Source organism: Pseudopipra pipra, chromosome 22 (assembly GCF_036250125.1).
Source record: "Pseudopipra pipra isolate bDixPip1 chromosome 22, bDixPip1.hap1, whole genome shotgun sequence".
NCBI lineage: Eukaryota > Metazoa > Chordata > Aves > Passeriformes > Pipridae > Pseudopipra > Pseudopipra pipra.
The window spans coordinates 5,649,734-5,667,596 of NC_087570.1; the positions used below are offsets into that span (position 1 = coordinate 5,649,734).

The window sequence follows — 17,863 nt, forward strand, 5'->3', positions numbered from 1 at the left end:
CTGCCCTTCCAAAAGGCCTCCTCCCACCAGGCAGTTGTACTTCCTCGGCTTTCCCCGTGGTAAGTGATGTAGAGTCCAGTCAGGAGCATCTCCCTTGTAGCAAACCTGTAGCTGGGACTCACCTGTGGTGCGGGCTCGTGGGTGACCTGCATGTTTCATGCTCCTCGTGTCCTGGTTCCACGTGCAGCTTCACCGGCTGAACCGTGACTGGGAAGGAAAAGGGTTTTGCACGGCCGTAAATACTGTCAAAGTGTTGAGCCATTTAAATGTCACGTTGATTTTTCAGATGCCTTTTCTGCTTCTGTCGATTTTAGACGATGTATCCTAGAGCCATAACTTTACCTGCGTCCTCAGATTGTAGGCGTAAGCTGCTATGAGCCAGTAGATGTGTAAAAAAAACCTCTACGTAGCTGCCAGGGAGTCACCTGGGCTCCTTGCAAACACCCTTCCAACTGTAGTACAAACCAACCTTCCTTTGTATCGAGGAACCTCATCCTTCAACGATTGTATTCTTGAAATGTTGCCCCAGAAGTGCTGTATCATCAGACCGTCACGTGTGTGTGAAGCTCCTTTTGGTTTAGGTGTGGGGTTGAGATGTTGGGTTTCAGCTTCTCGCCCGTTTCCACCTCTTGCCCATTTCCTTCTTGCCCCAAACCTCTGTTTTTCCACACTCAGGCTGCTGCCTTGCCTTTGTGTTTGTTTGCTTGGATATTTTTTTTTTTTTTTTTTGTCTTTTGGAAGTTGTAAGTCTGTGTGAGGCTAGAACAGGGTTTGGATGGTGCTTTGCTGTAGCAGTGCCCCAACAGCCACTTCCAACACTGCTGGGAAAGGGTGGTCCTGGGTAAGGTGGAGGGAGGGCAAGCAGCAGCCTCATGGCTGCTTAACCTTCTAGCAATCAAGGGAGGCAGCAGGGCTTCTCTTTGTGGCCAGGACTGAAATCCCATGATGCTTGTGCTTCCTTTGCACTGCTGTCACCCAGGTCTCCTTCCATGGATCCCATCGCCATCAGGCTCCAGCACTGCCAAAGTGCAGGGATGGGAGCAGGTGGCCTTTCCCACAGGGCTCTGAACCTGACACAGAGCCCTCAGAGCACATGGTGTTAATTCCAATTTCAGCCCTCGCCACCTTAGTGACCATCTTAGCAGAGCAGCCAGTCAGTAGGAATAAGTGCCGACCTCCGAGCCAGCTGCTGATCCCATGGGAAGATGGGAATGCTCGTCATTGCACTGCCTACCTGCCCTAGTTGCTCCCAAAGCCTTGCCTCACTGCATTCCTCCCATCCTGGGAGCAGACTGGTGTGCTCTGAACCCTGCAGGTACCTCAGACCCCTGTAAAATGTACTTCAGATAAAGGCTACCAACCAACCCTATGTGAGGTTAATTAATTCCAGCCCAGCAGACTCTGTGCCCCAGAAAGTAGAGGGAAGGAAGGAAAGAAGGCAGGGTCTTCTCCCTGCCCAGGAACTCTGAGGTGCACAAAAACTGCTGAAGGAGAGCAGAGGGGGAACAAAACACCAGCCTGGTGCTTCTAGACTTCATGTTCACTTGGCTGGAGCGATTGCTGCCTACTCCTGTGCTTTTCCCATGCAGGATGTGGCTGGAATAGGTTTTAGCCCACCAGAAGGCTCCACATAACTTCTTCAACATTTGCAAAAGCAAAAGAATACTCTCTGGGTCTCTGCTGTCTCTTCATGTGGTCAGAAACCAGTAGAAAAGCCTCAATCCATGAAAAAAAAGTGCCTAGTTGTGCTACAGCAAGGGAATTCAGCCCTGCCCCGAGGAAGGAGAGAAGGCTTTACAGCCTTCAAATTCTGCCAGAGTCCTTTTTTATTTTCTTTTTAGCACAGGTAACCTCCCCTTTCAGCCAGAGGCGAGTTGAAGGAGCGCTTGCAGCAGTCCACCCTTGCCGGGTTTGGCTGGATGGGAGCACAGCCCCTGGTTTCTGTTTTATGGAAACCCTTTTTCCTGGGTTGAAGCAAATGCCAAGCTGCCCTAACCCCTGGTTTAGTAGGTTTTAGTGCCAGTGTGGTGCTCCAGGTATTTGCTGTCTTGGAGAGCAGGGTCAGAGCTGCTTATCCCGGTGTGGCAGTTTGAGCCACATTAGAAATCCAAAATCCAATTTCCAGGCTCTGAGCTGTTTAGTCAGCAGCCTGTCCACTTGGCTCTGCTTTAATGCTGAGCCTTAAAATCCACTCCCTACCAGCCTCAATGCAGTGGGGGGGGGAAAAAGCCCCCTAGCCTTGGCCACAGGCAGCTCGGTCCAGTTATACACTGTCCCAAGTGTCCCACAGCTGCAGGGGGAAGGGGGAAGAGGGCCTGGCCTCCTCCCTCTTACCTCAGGTGCTGTGAATCTCTTCCTTCACAGGACACACTCCAAATGCTGCCTCTTAACTCTGGCCTAGGCAGAGCTGGGGGGCTGCAGGGCTCCCCTCTCCCCCTGGAGAGGGGGAAGAAGGAGCCCAGCCACCCCTCGGCCTTCTCCACCTACACACAGCAGATACCAACAGAACAACTGCCAACAGCTTCCAGTGCTGTGATATATGATTTTTCAGCAGAAGCAAACAACATGAGTGGTGATTGGCTCTCCAGGGAACACTGCCCTGGCACCCAGTCACCTCTGAGCCCCTGACTCTCAAGGGGGACCAATCTCAAACTATGACACCCGGGATCTGCCCCTGCTCTCCCAGCAGCCCTGAGCCCTCACCCCCCATCATTTTCTAACCCCTGTGATTCTGTTCCATGCGTGGTGGTTCATAATCCAAAGACTGAGGAAATTTGGTCCTAGTGCACTGTCCTAGTGAGACCTGAGCGATGGCACAGCGCTCGGAGCTGAGGAGAAGGGACACAGGAGTGGAGGTTGTTCCCAGACTCCTCCCTGCCCCTGTCTCTGCCCTTCACCCACAGCAGCCAGGAGCCAGGACACGAGCGCAGCTTGACAAGTAGGACTGAAAACTAGGTACCTATTTTGCACTTTTGATACTGGGAGGGGGGAATTAACTTATTTGGCAAACTTGTCTTTTTATTTTTGTTTGTTTGTTTGTTTTTGTTTTGTTTTTTTTGTTTTGGTTTGGTTTTGGTTTTGTATTTGTGAACAGGCACTTATGTCATTTTGTTTTAAGACAATTACAGGTTCGCAACCAAAATAAACTTATTTTAATGTGTGATGAAGTGGCTTTGTGTTTCCATGTACAAACTAACTTCACCTCCACGTCAGCTCAGAAATTCCAGGAGTGATTAAACCACTCCTGCCATAGGAAACTCCTGGTGATTCCACCAGCAGGAACTTCAGTCAAACATCCCCCTATGCTCAGCAGGATCCCCAGATGCCCTTTGCTGCCCTCCCTTCCTCTACAGTCATTGTCTTGCTGCCACATCCTAATGGAAGAAACCCTTTACCAGTGAGTTTTGCCAGGAGCCCTGTAAGCTGGGTGAGTAATTCCAGAGGCCAAACACTATTAGCCTCATCTGTCCCTTTACCAGACCAATTTCAAAGCTCCAGACCCCAGTTAAATGGGGTGTTCAAACCCATCTGCTCCCTACAGCTTCTCAGCTTAAAATTACCTTTACTAGTGGAAAATGGCATTTATTCTGTGCTGCAAAGCCCACCTTGGCTGCAGCTGGATGAGGGGAAAGGGACATGGAAAGCCTGGTTGGGGACATGGAGCAGCGTTGTCCTGGAGCAGGCAGGAACTACCCTCACAGTGTCCTCACTCCTGGGAGAACACACAGCATCTCAAACAGTAGGTTTGCACCCAGGAGGGCTGTGTTACCTAAAAAAAGACAAAACAAGGGGAAAAAAAAAATCCATGAATATCCAATGGCTTTCACTCGTGGCTGCCTCTGCCAGGCACGTTTTACTCTCGAGATCTTTAGACTCACCAGAGATGTCGTACATGGGTGCGACTTCCACAAGGTCACACCCCACTATGTTCAGGCCTTTGCAGCCACGAATAATCTCCAAAGCCTAGGAAAAAAAATGGATTTGGGATCAAGAAACATCTGACCTGGTGGACCAGTCAGGGGTCTGCTTTCCCCATTTTCATATAAGGAAACCCAACCTCTACAGACCAAGTCTCATCAGTTCCACGCTTCCCTTCCTCATCAGCATAAGGAAATGCTCCCAGGCCTTCCTTAGCCTTCTCTTTGCTGTGCTAGTGGCATGACCTGGGAGCAAAAGCATGCCTTTCCCAGTGGGAAATGCAGCTGCATTCCCTGGAGTCCCCTCACCTGTGCAGGTGTGAGCCCAGCTATCTCGGGGGTGCCGGTGCCCGGGGCGTACGCGGGGTCCAATCCATCGATATCGAAGCTGATGTACACGGGCCTGTCCCCCACCTGGGCCCTCACCTCCCCCATCAGCGGCTCCAGGGACTTCATCCAGCACTCCTCAGCTGGGACAACCCGGAAACCCTGCAGGAACACAGACACACGGGCACCTGCTCAGGGAAAGGGGGGGAAAGAGGAGCATCCCCTGCACTGCTGGGCATTTCTGGTGGGATCAACCCTCACCCCAGGGCCGAGCTGCAGAGGTGCTCCTGGAAGCACCTTCCACTCCCTCTCCACGTTTTTTTATTCTCTACCCAGCTGACAGTTGTCCTGTGGGACAAGCCATTAATGTGGGACAAGATGCAAAAAACCCATGTATTTTATTTATGCATTTTAATATGTATTTTTATATAAATGTACTTTTTAATATATATTTACTATATATTTATATCAAATATATTTATATATTTACATATTATATTTATATATTAAACCTGTATATTATGAATATTTGTATATTTACATATTATTTATATATTTGTATCTTCTGCATCTTATATAAATATTGTAAAATATATAAATTTTTAATTATACAAAAATTATAAATACAATTTTCTGGATATTATTATAAATATATAGCATTTATAATCATAGCATAAATTATAAATATATCACATATAAATATATATTTAATATAAATATATAAATAAATATAATATAATATAATATAAATATATATATATTTAATATACTTACTATATTTATATATTTACTATATATTTATATATTTATATATTTATTTATAATGCTATATATTATATATTTATATATATATAAATATATAATTATAAATTATAAATATACAGCATTATAAATATACAGCATATAAAATATATAGATTATATAAAATTATAATGAATACATATTATGTTATATATATTTATTACATATTATTATAATCCTATTCATGGCAGGGAGAGCCCGGCTGTGGATCCCCTCACCTGTTGCCGGCTGTACTCGTAGGGGTCGGGGTCGTAGGAGGAGCCTCGGATGCCGATCTGCACCACGCGGCTGCAGTCCAGCAGCCGCTCCTCCACACAGCGCCGGAACGGGGTCCCGTGGTAGATCTTCTCCCCCAGGGCCGTGTCCCCCGTGTCCGTGTGAGCATCCACGTGCACCAGGCCCACGGGACCGTGTCTGCTCCAGACAGGGTGCACACGTTAGTCCCCACCCTGTGCACAGTGGCCCTGCCCACTGCGTGGAGAGCAAACCGGGGACATTCCTGAGGTGCTTCCCAGCTCCTTATTTTACACCTCCAGCTTAGAAACTTACTTTGCTGCCAGGGCCTGCAGGATTGGGTACGTTATGGTGTGATCTCCACCTGCAGCAGAACAGGGAAGAGGGGGTAACACAATGCAAGAGCTGCTCAGCACTCATTACCTCTGTTCCCAGGTATTTTTTTCCCCTCCTTGCATTTATCCTGCATTTATTTATGCACTCCAGAGCTTCACTCCCGAAGGAAAACCTGAGGCTCCTGAGTGCAGGTTGTTTCCTATCTCCTCTTTCTTCCTGGGGAGGACCAGAGATGCAGGACTGCCAGCAGGGACAGCCAGTGGAGCAGGACCCTTGACTGGGCTTAAAAATAAACACATAATCCATTTCTGAGGATGCTGTAACTGGTGATTTGCCCCTCGTTACTCTACACATTCTCTTCCTTTAGCGATGCCAAGCTGTGACAGCTGCAAACTTGAACATGTGCCCAAATGAAGCCTCATGCAAAGCCAGGCACGCCCACAGGTGGATGGACACAAGGGATGTGTCCTGGTGTGGTTCTGCAGGACACCAAAAACATGTCACTGACTGTATTTACAGACTGACCCATCCTCATCATTTTTGACCTAAAAGGGGCATCAAAGAACAGTCAGTCCAGCATCACTCACCCTCTGCTGTGTTTGGATTGAATGACGGGAGGGAGGAGGAAGAGGAGGAGTTTGGCTGAGCAGGTGGGCACACGGTCCTTACCCAAGGTGAGGGGCACACAGCCAGAGGCCACGATCTCCTGGTAGGACTCTCGGATGAGGCGGCAGCTGTCGGGCAGGTTGTAGAGGTTCACGTTCACGTCCCCGATGTCAGCGACCCGCAGGGAGTCGAAAGGTGCTGCCCCGGTGCTGCCGTTGTACCTCCTCACCATGGCCGACTCCGCGCGGATCTGACGTGGGCCGAACCTGGGGAACGGCGCGGCTGGGAAAAGCCACCGGGCAGAGCTCCCAGCAGAGCTCCTCTCAGCAGAGGAGAGCTGTGCCAGAGCGAAGCACCAGCTCCCCACGGCTCACCCTTACCTGGCTCCCGGCCGGTTGGATGTACCTGTGTCCAGCGGGACACCGACAAACGCCGCGTCCAGTCCCTGCGCCGACGCCTGCACGGGGAGTCTCATCATGGAGCAGACCCCCACGGGCCGGGCCACGAGCAGGGCACTGGGAGGCACGTTGCACTGTGAGCCCCAGCAGCAAGGGGCCCTGCTCCCCAGGATCGGGGGCTGGAGGAACCCCTTGGACACACTGGGTGAGGAGCTGGAGGCGGCCAGAGGAGCCAGGAGCCATGGGCCGCAGTGTGAGGTAGCCACTGCACTGGCCACTGCAGTCGTCAGCTTGCGAGTGCAGGGTCCAGCTTGCCAGGGCAGCAGCTGGAAGCAGGCAGCCCTGAGCAGGTGCCTCATCCTGCTCCACAGACTCCCACTCTCTATCCCACAGGGAACACAGCGAGAGGTGCTTTGGAGCCGCTTCTGTCTCCACTCGAGTGTCAGGGGTGGGCAGAGAGCCAGCAGCCTCCGCCAAGCCTCCCTCCAGGGATCAAAGTGCAGTCGGACATCCCACTGCCCAGGGAAGGGCAGAGATCCAGCCCAGCCACCCCCTTTCCCAATGGCACAGTCCTGGCAAACACCAGGAGCAAACACGGCAGTGAGAGGCTTTGGCTTGAGCGCCTCCACCAAGAGCCTGTGCAGGGATTAGCGGGACAGGGCAGGAGGGGACACACTGGGAATCGTCCCAGTTGGCTCCCCTCGGGCATTCACAGATAGCACGGCAGCATTTGTAGCATTAACAGCTTGCACTTTTAACCTGCACCTCACAAAAGCACCCAGAATGCTGAGGAGTCATGAAAATGGAAGGCAGGAGGGAAAGAAAACAAAAGGAAAGTCCAAGCTCAGCAGAACGATGGGCAGACAAAATGCAAGCACAGGGGAAGCATTAACAGGGATTTAAGGACCAGAGGGACAAGCTGTGGGACAAGCATTTTAGGCTGGTTTTGAGGGCAGAGATGAAATGATTGCCAGGGCAAGCAAGTTTCCAGTGTCTGGAGTTGACCAGCACAGATTAAATCCTGGCTGGCCGAATACCAACACACTTGAAATCAGACGACTCCAGCTCCTAATTCTCATGTAGAGACTAGACCTGGGAGAGGGAAAGGCATGGGAATGATGTTCACAGCAGAAAGAGGGCTCAGAGCAGAGATCCACCACACAGGGACAGTATTTACTCTCCAAAAGGCTCCAGAGGCAGTGACCAGGGAACGTGCCTCGCTGCCAGACCTGGGCACAGAGCTCACAGGAGAACACAAACAAACCCAAGGCAGCAAAGACACACTGCAAGAATTCAGTATTGTAAGAAGAAGCAGCACCCACTTAGGTTGGGTCAAATCAATATTACAAAGGTCTTTTTTTGCAACTTTTTTCCCCGAAGAGCTCAGTTTTCTGTGATTCCCTCTTTGCTGAAGTGAAAGGCCGTGCAGGACCCTGGCAGAACGTTATCACGTGATGGTTAGGGACATCAGCCACTGCTGTCCTCCACCTGGAAACTGCAGGAGCAGCCAGAGATATACCATGCAGGAGAGCACAAAACAGGCACATCCACAAGCAAAGTCCATTCCTCTTTGGGAAACTCACTTGGAATAAAATACCGTGTTCCACAGTCAGCACTGGAAAGAGCTGAACAGTTGTTTAAGACACCATGGATTGAGAGAACCCACACAGCCACAGAGCTTAATCTTCAATTTATTGTGCAACAAGCATAAATAACTTTGTCCCCAAGTTCCTCTAAACACATTTATAGACACAAAATTGAATGATGTTTCATAAACATGGTTGTTGTTATTTAAAGATTGATGTCTCCTGTCCTCCCCACCAAAGGATATTATTTCACTGAATTAAAAACAGGCAGGTAAAACAGCAGGGCATCACACTAAGCTCTTCAAGCAGGTGCTGCTGCTTAGCCTCATTTTGTTTGGAGCACCATCCCTCACTGGACATTCTGACTCAGCCTTGGACCCTGCAGCAGCATCACCACATAACTACAACAGTTAAGAACAGACACAAGCGGGGTTTGAGGACGATGTGCCTCCACTCTCCTGCGTACAACTGTGAGGTACTCAGTGCTGCTGACGCTCGTGTTACCAGGCAGCACCTCACCAGGAAGCTTCCAGGCTTGTCATTTTGCAGCTCACAGGAACAGCAGCCTCAGACCACCACTGGTTTCCCCAAGAACAGAGAAACTGCACATCCCTTTGTCAGCTCAGCTTTCTCAGAGTGTTGTTAAAGTTGTGATGTTTCCATGTAAAGTGCAGGCAGACAGTGCCTCCTCCCACCCACCCCATCTCAAAGGGAACCTGCTCCACTCAACACACAAGTCAAGAAAGAATTCCCAAATGGGAGCAAAACCAACCACGTACCTCAGGACACCTGCAAGGTCCACACACCCTCCCACCCAGACAGTAAGGAAGCAAGGGCATCTCCTCTAGCAGAGGGAGAAAAGCAGGGTGTGCTAACACTTGCTAGAGGAAACTCAAGCTCTTAAACACAGGCCTGCAGTTTGTTCCCTAAAGCACTACAGGATTCCAGGCAGACAGAAAGGACAGGTTCCTATATGTGCCTTTAGAAAGTGCCATTTAACTGAAATGCTCGTGTTCCAGGTGGTTCCTTCACCCAGAATGGCTTCTCCAGGCCAGCAACAGGAATATTGCTGCCCAGAGGTCTTCAAACTCGAGGTTTGCCAAAAAGCACATCTTCATTTTGGTTTCTACCCGGCTTTTATCCACCAGCCTGTTGGTGAGCAGGGTGGCAGCTGACTGGCAGAGGAGCCAGGCGATCATCTGGTCGGGTTTCAGGGTCCTGGATGCTACAACACTGTCACCCCAGAGGCTCAGGTGAAGCACGTTTGCAGCAACTCTCGCAGACAACCTCTGCAAGAGGAGGGAGAGGGAAGGTTAGCTGATCCCTCTGCACTCAGTCACATCACCAGCACAGAGCATCTGTACTGACAAAACTCTCTGTCAATTAAAAACTCTCTGTGATTATTAATGTCAGGCTGCTCAGTGAAACCCCCAATCTGAGGTCCAGTCCTGACACAAACATCTGCTGAAATCCCTGAAATGATTCAGCACCACTGTCCCTCAGCAAAGACTTTTTGTTTAGATTTGACCCTTGTGGAGGCTGCAGTGAGATCTGGATCAACTCCTGCACTCGCAGTCCTCCAAGGCAAAACAATCCACAAATGACACTCCCAAAGGGCATATCTTGAAGACAACGGTGTCTTACCTTGTTGGGATCCCTCTGAAGCAGCATCTTTATCACTTGCTTCACCTCGAGGGGCACATGATCAGGCAGGAGTGGCAGCTGGTCCTCCTGGTAACTCCTGCTTTCCAGAGTCGAGTCCCCGTGGCCATAGAAAGGATTGGCCAGGCCCAGGATCTCGTAGGCGATCGCTCCAACAGCCCAAGCATCAGCTTTGCTGTAGTTGATCACTGTGCCTGGGCCAGGTGACGCTGTGATCACCTGCCACAGAGAGGGGGATGCTCAAACAAACAGCCCGAGTGTGGCCTCTGTGCTCAAATTTTATTTTCAATGGTCAAATCGGCATTTTTCCTGTAATAAACTGAACGACTGACACCAAAGGCGGGTTCCATGGAGATCTCCAGTGTAAATATTCCCCATTGGCACAAAATAAGCCTCTGGCACTGCTCAGCCCACTGGGATGCTGGGAGGAGTTTGGACATTGCACCTAAGTTGCCACTGACTGGCATTCTCCGAGTCCCAAGGGCTGTTTCCTGCTGGAATTATGGAGACAGGAGACATGGACATGAACAACCGACACCACAGCAAGGTGTGCCAGGTCCAGCACAGTTAAGGGTGTCTTGGCTTTTATTAGGGTTATCATCAGAGAAATAAAAAGGAACTGCAAATAATTTCACAACCGCCTTGAACTTCAGCCAAAAACCACTGTTGCAACACGAGGACTGCTGGATATAATTCTTTATAGTTGCACAGGAAGGGGCCTGAATAAAGACTGAAGAGTAAATTTTGGGGGGAAAGACACCAACTGATTATGTTTCACCTGTTAGAGCTCAAGGTGTCTGCTGGACAGTGCTCAGCTCAGGCTTCACCAAGCCTAACTTAAGTTAGGACATGGACACCTTCTATGCCGCCAAAACTTTTAGTCCCAACAGCAGGACAAGCAGAAAACCAGCACCATAAACCACCACTTCAGAGGGACTTACCTCTGGTGCCATAAGGCAGCCGTTGCCACCCCGATCCACGTAGGAGCTGGTGAAAGGCAGCCTCAGGCCAACTTTTTCATCTGCCAGGCAGCAGCCGAAGTCGGTGATGACCAGCCAGGGGCAGCCAGCTGTGAACAACACAGGGCTGGCAGAGTTAGGGTTCCGTTTGGGAGGACATGGCTGCACTGAACACCACATCACATCAACACCCAGCCTGGTGTCCTCTGCAAACTGACTGAGGGTGCACTCCCATCCCCTCCCCTCATCCAGATAGTTGATTGATTAGAACAACCTGGTCTAGTGGGAGGTATCCCTGCCAATGGCAGGGTGGTTGGAATGAGATGAGCTTTAAGGTCCCATCCAACCCAGGCCATTCTATGATTCTAAATCCTGAGCCCCGGGGAAGAGGGAATCCTCCATATCGTGCACCCTCTCTCAGGGAAGGCAGGGTGCATTCCCATACTCTCTGTCTCTCCCTGATACTCTTCAAGCTAATTCTTCTACTCCTAATTACACAGGCCTGCCTGCTATTGCTTCCCGCCCATTTAAATCTCAATCACACTGAAAATGAGCTCAGGTAATTAAAATCTCCGTTAGAGGCTGACAGAACAAGCCCATGAAAAAGATGCTTTTGGCCGTAACAGTCAATTCCTCTTGCTCCCAACCCATGTTTCATCATCCCAGAGTGATGCAGAATTAACTTGGCTATGGAGTAAGATTTTAAGAGGCTCTCTGTGCAGTTTGGCTTGGGAGAGATGACAGAGCCAATAGCCTGAAGCAAAGGCACCTGCAGCACCCCAAATGTGGCGTTATCAGATGCTCCAGTGAATGCTGGCTGTGCTCATGCAATGCATCACCTCAGCAATACTCTGTGTCCATGTTAATGATCCAAAACCTCATGCACAGACAGGATTCATGACTTCCCCACTGCTGCAGTGACACCAAACACCAAGCTAAAAATTAAACCTGAGATTCTTCAAAGGGTTTGATGTTTTCTCCCCCCCCCACGCAGCTGGATGAGACTTCCCTGAATACCTACACGACTGTATCCCTTCTACAAGTTAACAGGCATTTATCCTCAGGGATCTACGTACCAGAATCAAATTCAACCAGGATGTTGTCAGACTTGAGATCTCTGTGTGCTATCCCATGTCGAACAAGATGGTCCACGCCTTCCAAGAGCTGTAAAATCATCATTGTGGAGAGGCGAACATCCGGAGTGTTCTCCCGCAGGTACTGGCGCAGTGTGCACGGGTAACTAGGCAGAGCAGGGAAAAACTGGGAATTAGCATCCTGGAAGCTTATCACTGGCAGTTCAACCTCAGTGTTGGCTCATCTCATTACTGATTCTACTCCATCTCTAGCGGCATGCTCAGACTAAGGGTGAACTTCAGGCTTAGGAGGGCAGGCGAATGGGGACAAACTCCACATTTCTTACTTTAATCTGGGGTAATTATTAAAAAGAACGATTTGTGTTCATTGTGGAATCAGAGTTAGAAGCTCAAGGACTTGGAACAGTCCTGGGAGGCATTTCCAAGAGCATACTCTGCTCTTTGGCAGCAGCCTAGGCCCGAGCTTTGCAGGGGCCTGCGTAGCACAGAGTGCCCAAGTCACGTTAATCAGATTCTCTCCACCTACTTCTTCATCACCAAGAAGAGCGTCCGGCTGTGACCGATCCCTCTGGGATTCAGGCTCAATGGAAGCATGTCAGGATAGTCAGCAAAGGCTCCAGGCAGCAAAGGGACAGAGGATGTGAACGCTCGGATCACCTGGATTATATTTGGATGGGGTTGCAACTTCTTCCTCCCAAGGATGGGTTTTCTGTGCGGAAGGAGAGACACCACAGACTGCATCAGTCTCCTGGTCGGTTCTGATGGATCACAGACATGTTGCTGTTATTTCTGGAATTACTTTCCATTAATATGGCACATCCTCCCCACCAAGGGGCTCCACAGCAGCGAGCAAACACATTTATTCTGCACTGGAAACCTCATCAGAGAGAGATTAAAGCTGCACAGCGAGGATTACAGGACAGTACGTTAAGCAAATAGTCAGACATTCACATCCTGAATTCATTCCGTGAGGAAGAACATGGGCAGCAGCTTCTCTGCCCTCATGACCCATTTCCCAAGTAGCACCTTTGGCCCAGCATTTCCAAGGTGGATGCAGAGCACCTGCAGCTCGAGTGGATCCACCACAGCAGCTCCCAGTACCTTTTCTAGATTTCAGAATCTACCACAGCAAACTGAGCCAGCCAAGGCTTCACAGAGGCTCTCCTGTAACTGGATTTCCCTATATTCCATGGCCACACAGGAAATACAGGTGCTTAACCTATGCTGCAAACGAAGCTTTGATAGAAACCCTCACACATAACACTCAGCCTTTCATTTTACTCAAGCCCTACAGAACCTTCCATGCTGCTAACAAGGTCAGAGCCAGTCAGAGGCTGCTCTTCCATTCAAAAAGAGCTACAACAGCTCTAGAGGAAAAAATCCAAACAAAATTACTTTGTTAGACGCAAAATAAGGTAAACCTCACACCAGAAGTATCGATTTAGACCCTCTATTTTATGGCACAGGCAGGAAGCTCTCACTACAATGAAAAGCAGGTTACCTGTCTGCATCTGCAACACAGATCTCTCATCCTCTGAATGTCAAATACCCCTTTGGTTGCCCTGTTGCATTCCCAGCCAGCCACACAGGGCACAGCATTCATTATTCATTTGTATTGGCAGCCGGGATGGATTTGAAATTTAAATCAGGCAATCTGGGCTGTAGACTCCATTGTCTCAAATGGAACAAAAAGACATATTTTTGAACAAAAAGATAGCTAACTTAAGGTAATTTAAAAGTTTCCATGAGATTTTCCACCTTCATGCTGCTTGTTCACTTCCCACTCAGGTGAAAGAGTGGGAACTGAGCAATTTCCATTTTCCTTCTCACTGGTTTCCCTGCACTAACCCAGTTTCAACCTCCCTGCCCAGCACCCATTTTACACCAAACCAGTTCTCAAATCTCACAGTCAAATTGTATTACAGTGAAATCATTTGATGTTTAACACACTCAAACTGTTACCTACTGCATGTATGTATTTCTGCAATTAAAAAGCACCACGGTGCATATTTAAATGATCTTTAATCAGTGGTTCCTCCAGCCTTTGACTCAGCAGATACCAACACATTTCACACACAGACAAACTAAGGCATTGGGCAGGAAGTGCCTGGCCACAGCCACCCACCAGACCCCTGGCAGGACCCCAAATGCTCCCAAAGTATTGCCATGCCCTTCCAACACGCTTTGGACCACAAAGGTTAGCTGTGGGTATTCCCTGCACACCAAACTTAATAATTGCCGGGTTTATCTCCTTTCAGGAACTATTCTAGAAAGCTCTGGCCACCTTCTTAACAGTGCATATTGCTGCAAAATTAATCCATGGATAGAATCAGTCCATCACCACTTGAGAACCATCCCCATTTCCATAATGTCCATACCTGCGGCCAGAGACAGCTCCGTATTCCCCGGATAAAGCAACTCCGGTGGCTGGAACGAGCTCTCGGCCCATGGCATCGAGGATGGCTTCACTTGAGGAACCAGCCTGCAACAACAACCACACCCCACCTTGGTTTCAGCTCCAAAATCATCCACTGCAGGCTAAAAGCAGACAATCCTTATGCTGGCACTGTGTCTGGAGCTGGATCACTGAGACATAATTCCAGGGACTCCCCTCCCTTGAAAATCAGGGAAGGCAATTAACTACTTAAAGATTTCACCAAGGGATGTGGCAAGGCCTTTACCTGCAGAAAGAAACCTGTTTGTCACTTCAAATGCACCCTTGACTGCCAGTGCTCCGAGCTACATCTTGCACTCCCAAACCCAAGTGGAAAAGCCCACAGCTAAATGCCAGGGTACTTCTGGAGCCCAGTAGATTCCAGATGTTGGCATTTTGGAAGACTCTCTTGGAATACCCACTTGTCACATCAAGTGCCACTAAACCTCTTCAACAGGGAAAACCCTGTGGGGTTTTTTTAATGTGGAATAGCCACATGGAGGGGTTGGATCACCAGTCATGAGGTGAGAAACTCTGGAGCAGATCTTGGCCAGTCACCTGATGGCAGGGGGACCCAGCAGGAAGGTTACTGCCTACCCTGTGACTCCTCAGGAAGAAACCCCAACTCTGTGCTGACACTGACAGAACACCAATTCCTAAATCACAGGTTTTCCCATTCTTAGACCTTTCCATCAGGGCCAGCTTCAGAAAACCTTTTCTTCCCAAAACATCCCCTCCATACCCAACAACTCCAGCAGCAGGAGCTCTCAGTGCAGGTTCCAGAGGACGATGAACGCTAATTACCTCGCTATGGGACTCTTTCCTAACACTCTACATCTCCAGTGTCACCTACCAACAGCTTTGTTGTGACACACTCATCCTGCACTCCATAATTAGCGCTTTCAACACTCCAGTATTAAACATTCCAGCCAGAATTCCCCAGTGACAGACACAGGAACTCAGAGCTGACTCCTTACCGAAATATTCCACATCATTTTGATAGCTAAGGGAAAAGCCCCTTTCGGTTGGTGTTTCACCACAGGCTCCTCTTCAGCTGCCTGGGAAGCTGAGCCATGATCCTGCTGCACGGCTGGGAGATGGCTGCTCTCCACACATTCCCCAGGACTGGGAGAGAAAGGAATGGCTGCCTCATACACGGCAGCGCTGCAGCCCTTCCCGATGGGCTGCCCGATGAGATATTCCTCCAGCTTGAAGCCCTGCCAGCGGAAGGAGCTCAGGGGATCTTTCTGAGGCTTGTTCTTCCCAACAAACACTGTCTGAAAGGAATAAGAACGGAAAAACATGCTCAGTTATTCCAGACTTCCCAGCGAGGGAGAATTTGGTATTTAGGTGGTATTACACATCCTGTTGGGTTGGTCAACCTGAAAGCCACAATCAGGCTCTCACCACTGGGCTCAAATCACTGTATCCAGAAGGAAAAGAATTTGCAGACCATGTATTTTTGTCTGGAACAATCTACTCCTAAAACAGTCTTTTCCAAAGGTGCCCTTTCTGAGGGACAAAAAGGAATGGGGAGGGAGATTCATTTGCCAATCTAGAATATAAATATATTTTGCCCAGAGAAGCTGTGGCTGCCCCATCCCTGGAAGTGTTCAAAGCCAGGTGGGACGGGGCTTGGAGCAATCTGGGATAGTGGAAGGTGTCCCTGCCCACAGCAGGGGATAGAATGAGAAGAGCTTTAAGGTCCCTTCATCCAAAACCATTCCATGATTCTGTGATTGTGTAAAGAGAAGTCTAACTGCATACTTCTAAAAAGAGATGCACTATTACGTTTTTCTTACTCTCCATAAATAAATCAGGCAAACAGCATTTAAAAGAAAACGTAAATAAGAGCAACAACAGGAAAAACAACGCCCTGAGCTTTTCTGGCAGCCAAGTACAAGGATTGGTTAGGTTGAATAAGAGTGAATCTGTGACAGGAGCGGGCTGGGGGAGGAAATCAAGAGATGTGAGAAAACAACACACAGGAGGCTGTTCTGGAGTTTAAGCACAGGTCTGGTGGCGCCCCAATTGTCACCTGTACTGATACAAACCAGTGCACTTCCCTACAGCCCCAGCGTGGTGGTGGCCACCGCAGGGATGTGTCATGGGACAAACGGACACAGATTCAGGGACAGCAAATGGAACTACCTGGTAAGAGCAGGGGAGAGAAAGCATCCTGAGAAACTTCAGGGAAAGGCAGAACCTCCACAGGAATGTGTCTGCCAGCCAGTGGAGCAAGTGACAGGTGGCTCTGGGCACCAAAGGTCTATTTTTATCCAGGAAATATGTTCAGCACCGTCCGTCACCAGAGCCCTGCCAGCACAGCCTGGCCCAGCACTGTGGGGTCCCCGTCTGTCTCGGGGAGAGGTGATAAACCTGGGGGTCAACACCAGTGTCCTGGGACATGAGACCCCCACCAGCAGGGCCCTGACCCACTCTCTTTGTGGGGGTAGAGGGAGTGAGGGGCTCCCCACCGTGATGACCCACCAGTACCTGCTTTAGGGTGTCGAGGGGCTGCTGAGCAAGAGGCTTCTCCAGGACCCTAATCTGGGGAAGGAAGAGGTGCCTGTGCGGCTTCTCCCAGCAGTTCCCACCTTTGTGGATGTGCCTGAGGGCTGCTCACAGCTGCACCCTCCAACCTCCTCGAGGGAAGATGGGGAGCTGTGTTTGTGGGGTGCTCCCCACTGCAGCGACCCTCCCCTCCCCTTTATGGAGGGTGTCTGCGGGGCTCCCCAAAGCGGGATCCCCCCCTCGCCTTTATGAGGGGTGTCTAAGGTGCTCCCCAAAGCAAGGACCCCCATCCCCTTCATGGGGGGTGCCTGGGGGGACTCCTCAAAGTAGGACCCCTCTGTGCCCTTCACGAGGCGTTTCTGAGGGTCTCCCTAAAAAAAGGTCCCTCCATCCCCTTCACGAGGGATGTCTGAGGGGCTCCCCCCGCAGTGCCCCCCTTCACGGAGGGCTCCCCAGGCGCTCCCCAGCGGGATCCCCGTGCCTGCGGGCGCCGCCGCCGTCGCCCCCTCCCCACCTGGATATGCCGGCACGCCGCCTCGGCCCGTCGCTGCTCCTCCAGGCGCGGCTCCACCAGCCCCAGCGCCATAGCCAGCGCCAGGCAGGCCCCGCCGGGCCCCCGCCGCGCCACGGCCGCCAGCCCGCCCGCAGGGCCGCGCAGGAGGAGGCGGCCGGCGGCCGGCAGCCAGGACAGCCACGGCCGCCATGGCGAGGCCGGCGGGGCGGCGCGGAGGCCGGTGCAGGGGTCGGCGCGGGGGTCGGCGCGGAGGTCGGCGCGGGGGTGGACACGGGGGGCGCAGGGCGGGCGGCACCGCGGCAGCAGCCGCAGGGCCCGGGCCAGGAGCAGCCGAACAGCCATGGCGGCCTGAGGGACAGAGGGGCGGGGCCGGGGGCGGGGACAAGGGAGAGCGGGACCAATGGGGAGGGAGACCACGCCCACGGGCAGTGCGAGGCCACGCCCACAGAGGGCACGGGACGGGGATGGGAAGAAAAGGGAA

The 17,863-nt window shown here is 50.7% G+C and overlaps 2 protein-coding genes across 2 annotated transcripts; both read right to left on the minus strand.

The window, feature by feature from the left end:
* Nucleotides 1-3,569: 3,569 nt before the first annotated feature.
* Nucleotides 3,570-7,206, minus strand: AGMAT (agmatinase (putative)). The gene is made up of 7 exons (XM_064678668.1): nucleotides 6,602-7,206; nucleotides 6,285-6,487; nucleotides 5,595-5,643; nucleotides 5,264-5,459; nucleotides 4,227-4,406; nucleotides 3,879-3,963; nucleotides 3,570-3,769 (listed from the first exon to the last, which is right to left on the minus strand). The coding sequence occupies exons 1-7, from the start codon at nucleotides 6,976-6,978 to the stop codon at nucleotides 3,696-3,698; spliced, it is 1,164 nt and encodes a 387-aa protein (XP_064534738.1). The 5' UTR covers nucleotides 6,979-7,206; the 3' UTR covers nucleotides 3,570-3,695.
* A 1,086-nt stretch (nucleotides 7,207-8,292) lies between these two features.
* Nucleotides 8,293-17,752, minus strand: PINK1 (PTEN induced kinase 1). Its single transcript, XM_064678666.1, has 8 exons — nucleotides 17,383-17,752; nucleotides 15,332-15,631; nucleotides 14,299-14,402; nucleotides 12,447-12,629; nucleotides 11,903-12,066; nucleotides 10,809-10,936; nucleotides 9,850-10,086; nucleotides 8,293-9,494 (listed from the first exon to the last, which is right to left on the minus strand). The coding sequence occupies exons 1-8, from the start codon at nucleotides 17,722-17,724 to the stop codon at nucleotides 9,234-9,236; spliced, it is 1,719 nt and encodes a 572-aa protein (XP_064534736.1). The 5' UTR covers nucleotides 17,725-17,752; the 3' UTR covers nucleotides 8,293-9,233.
* Between the last annotated feature and the right edge of the window lie 111 nt (nucleotides 17,753-17,863).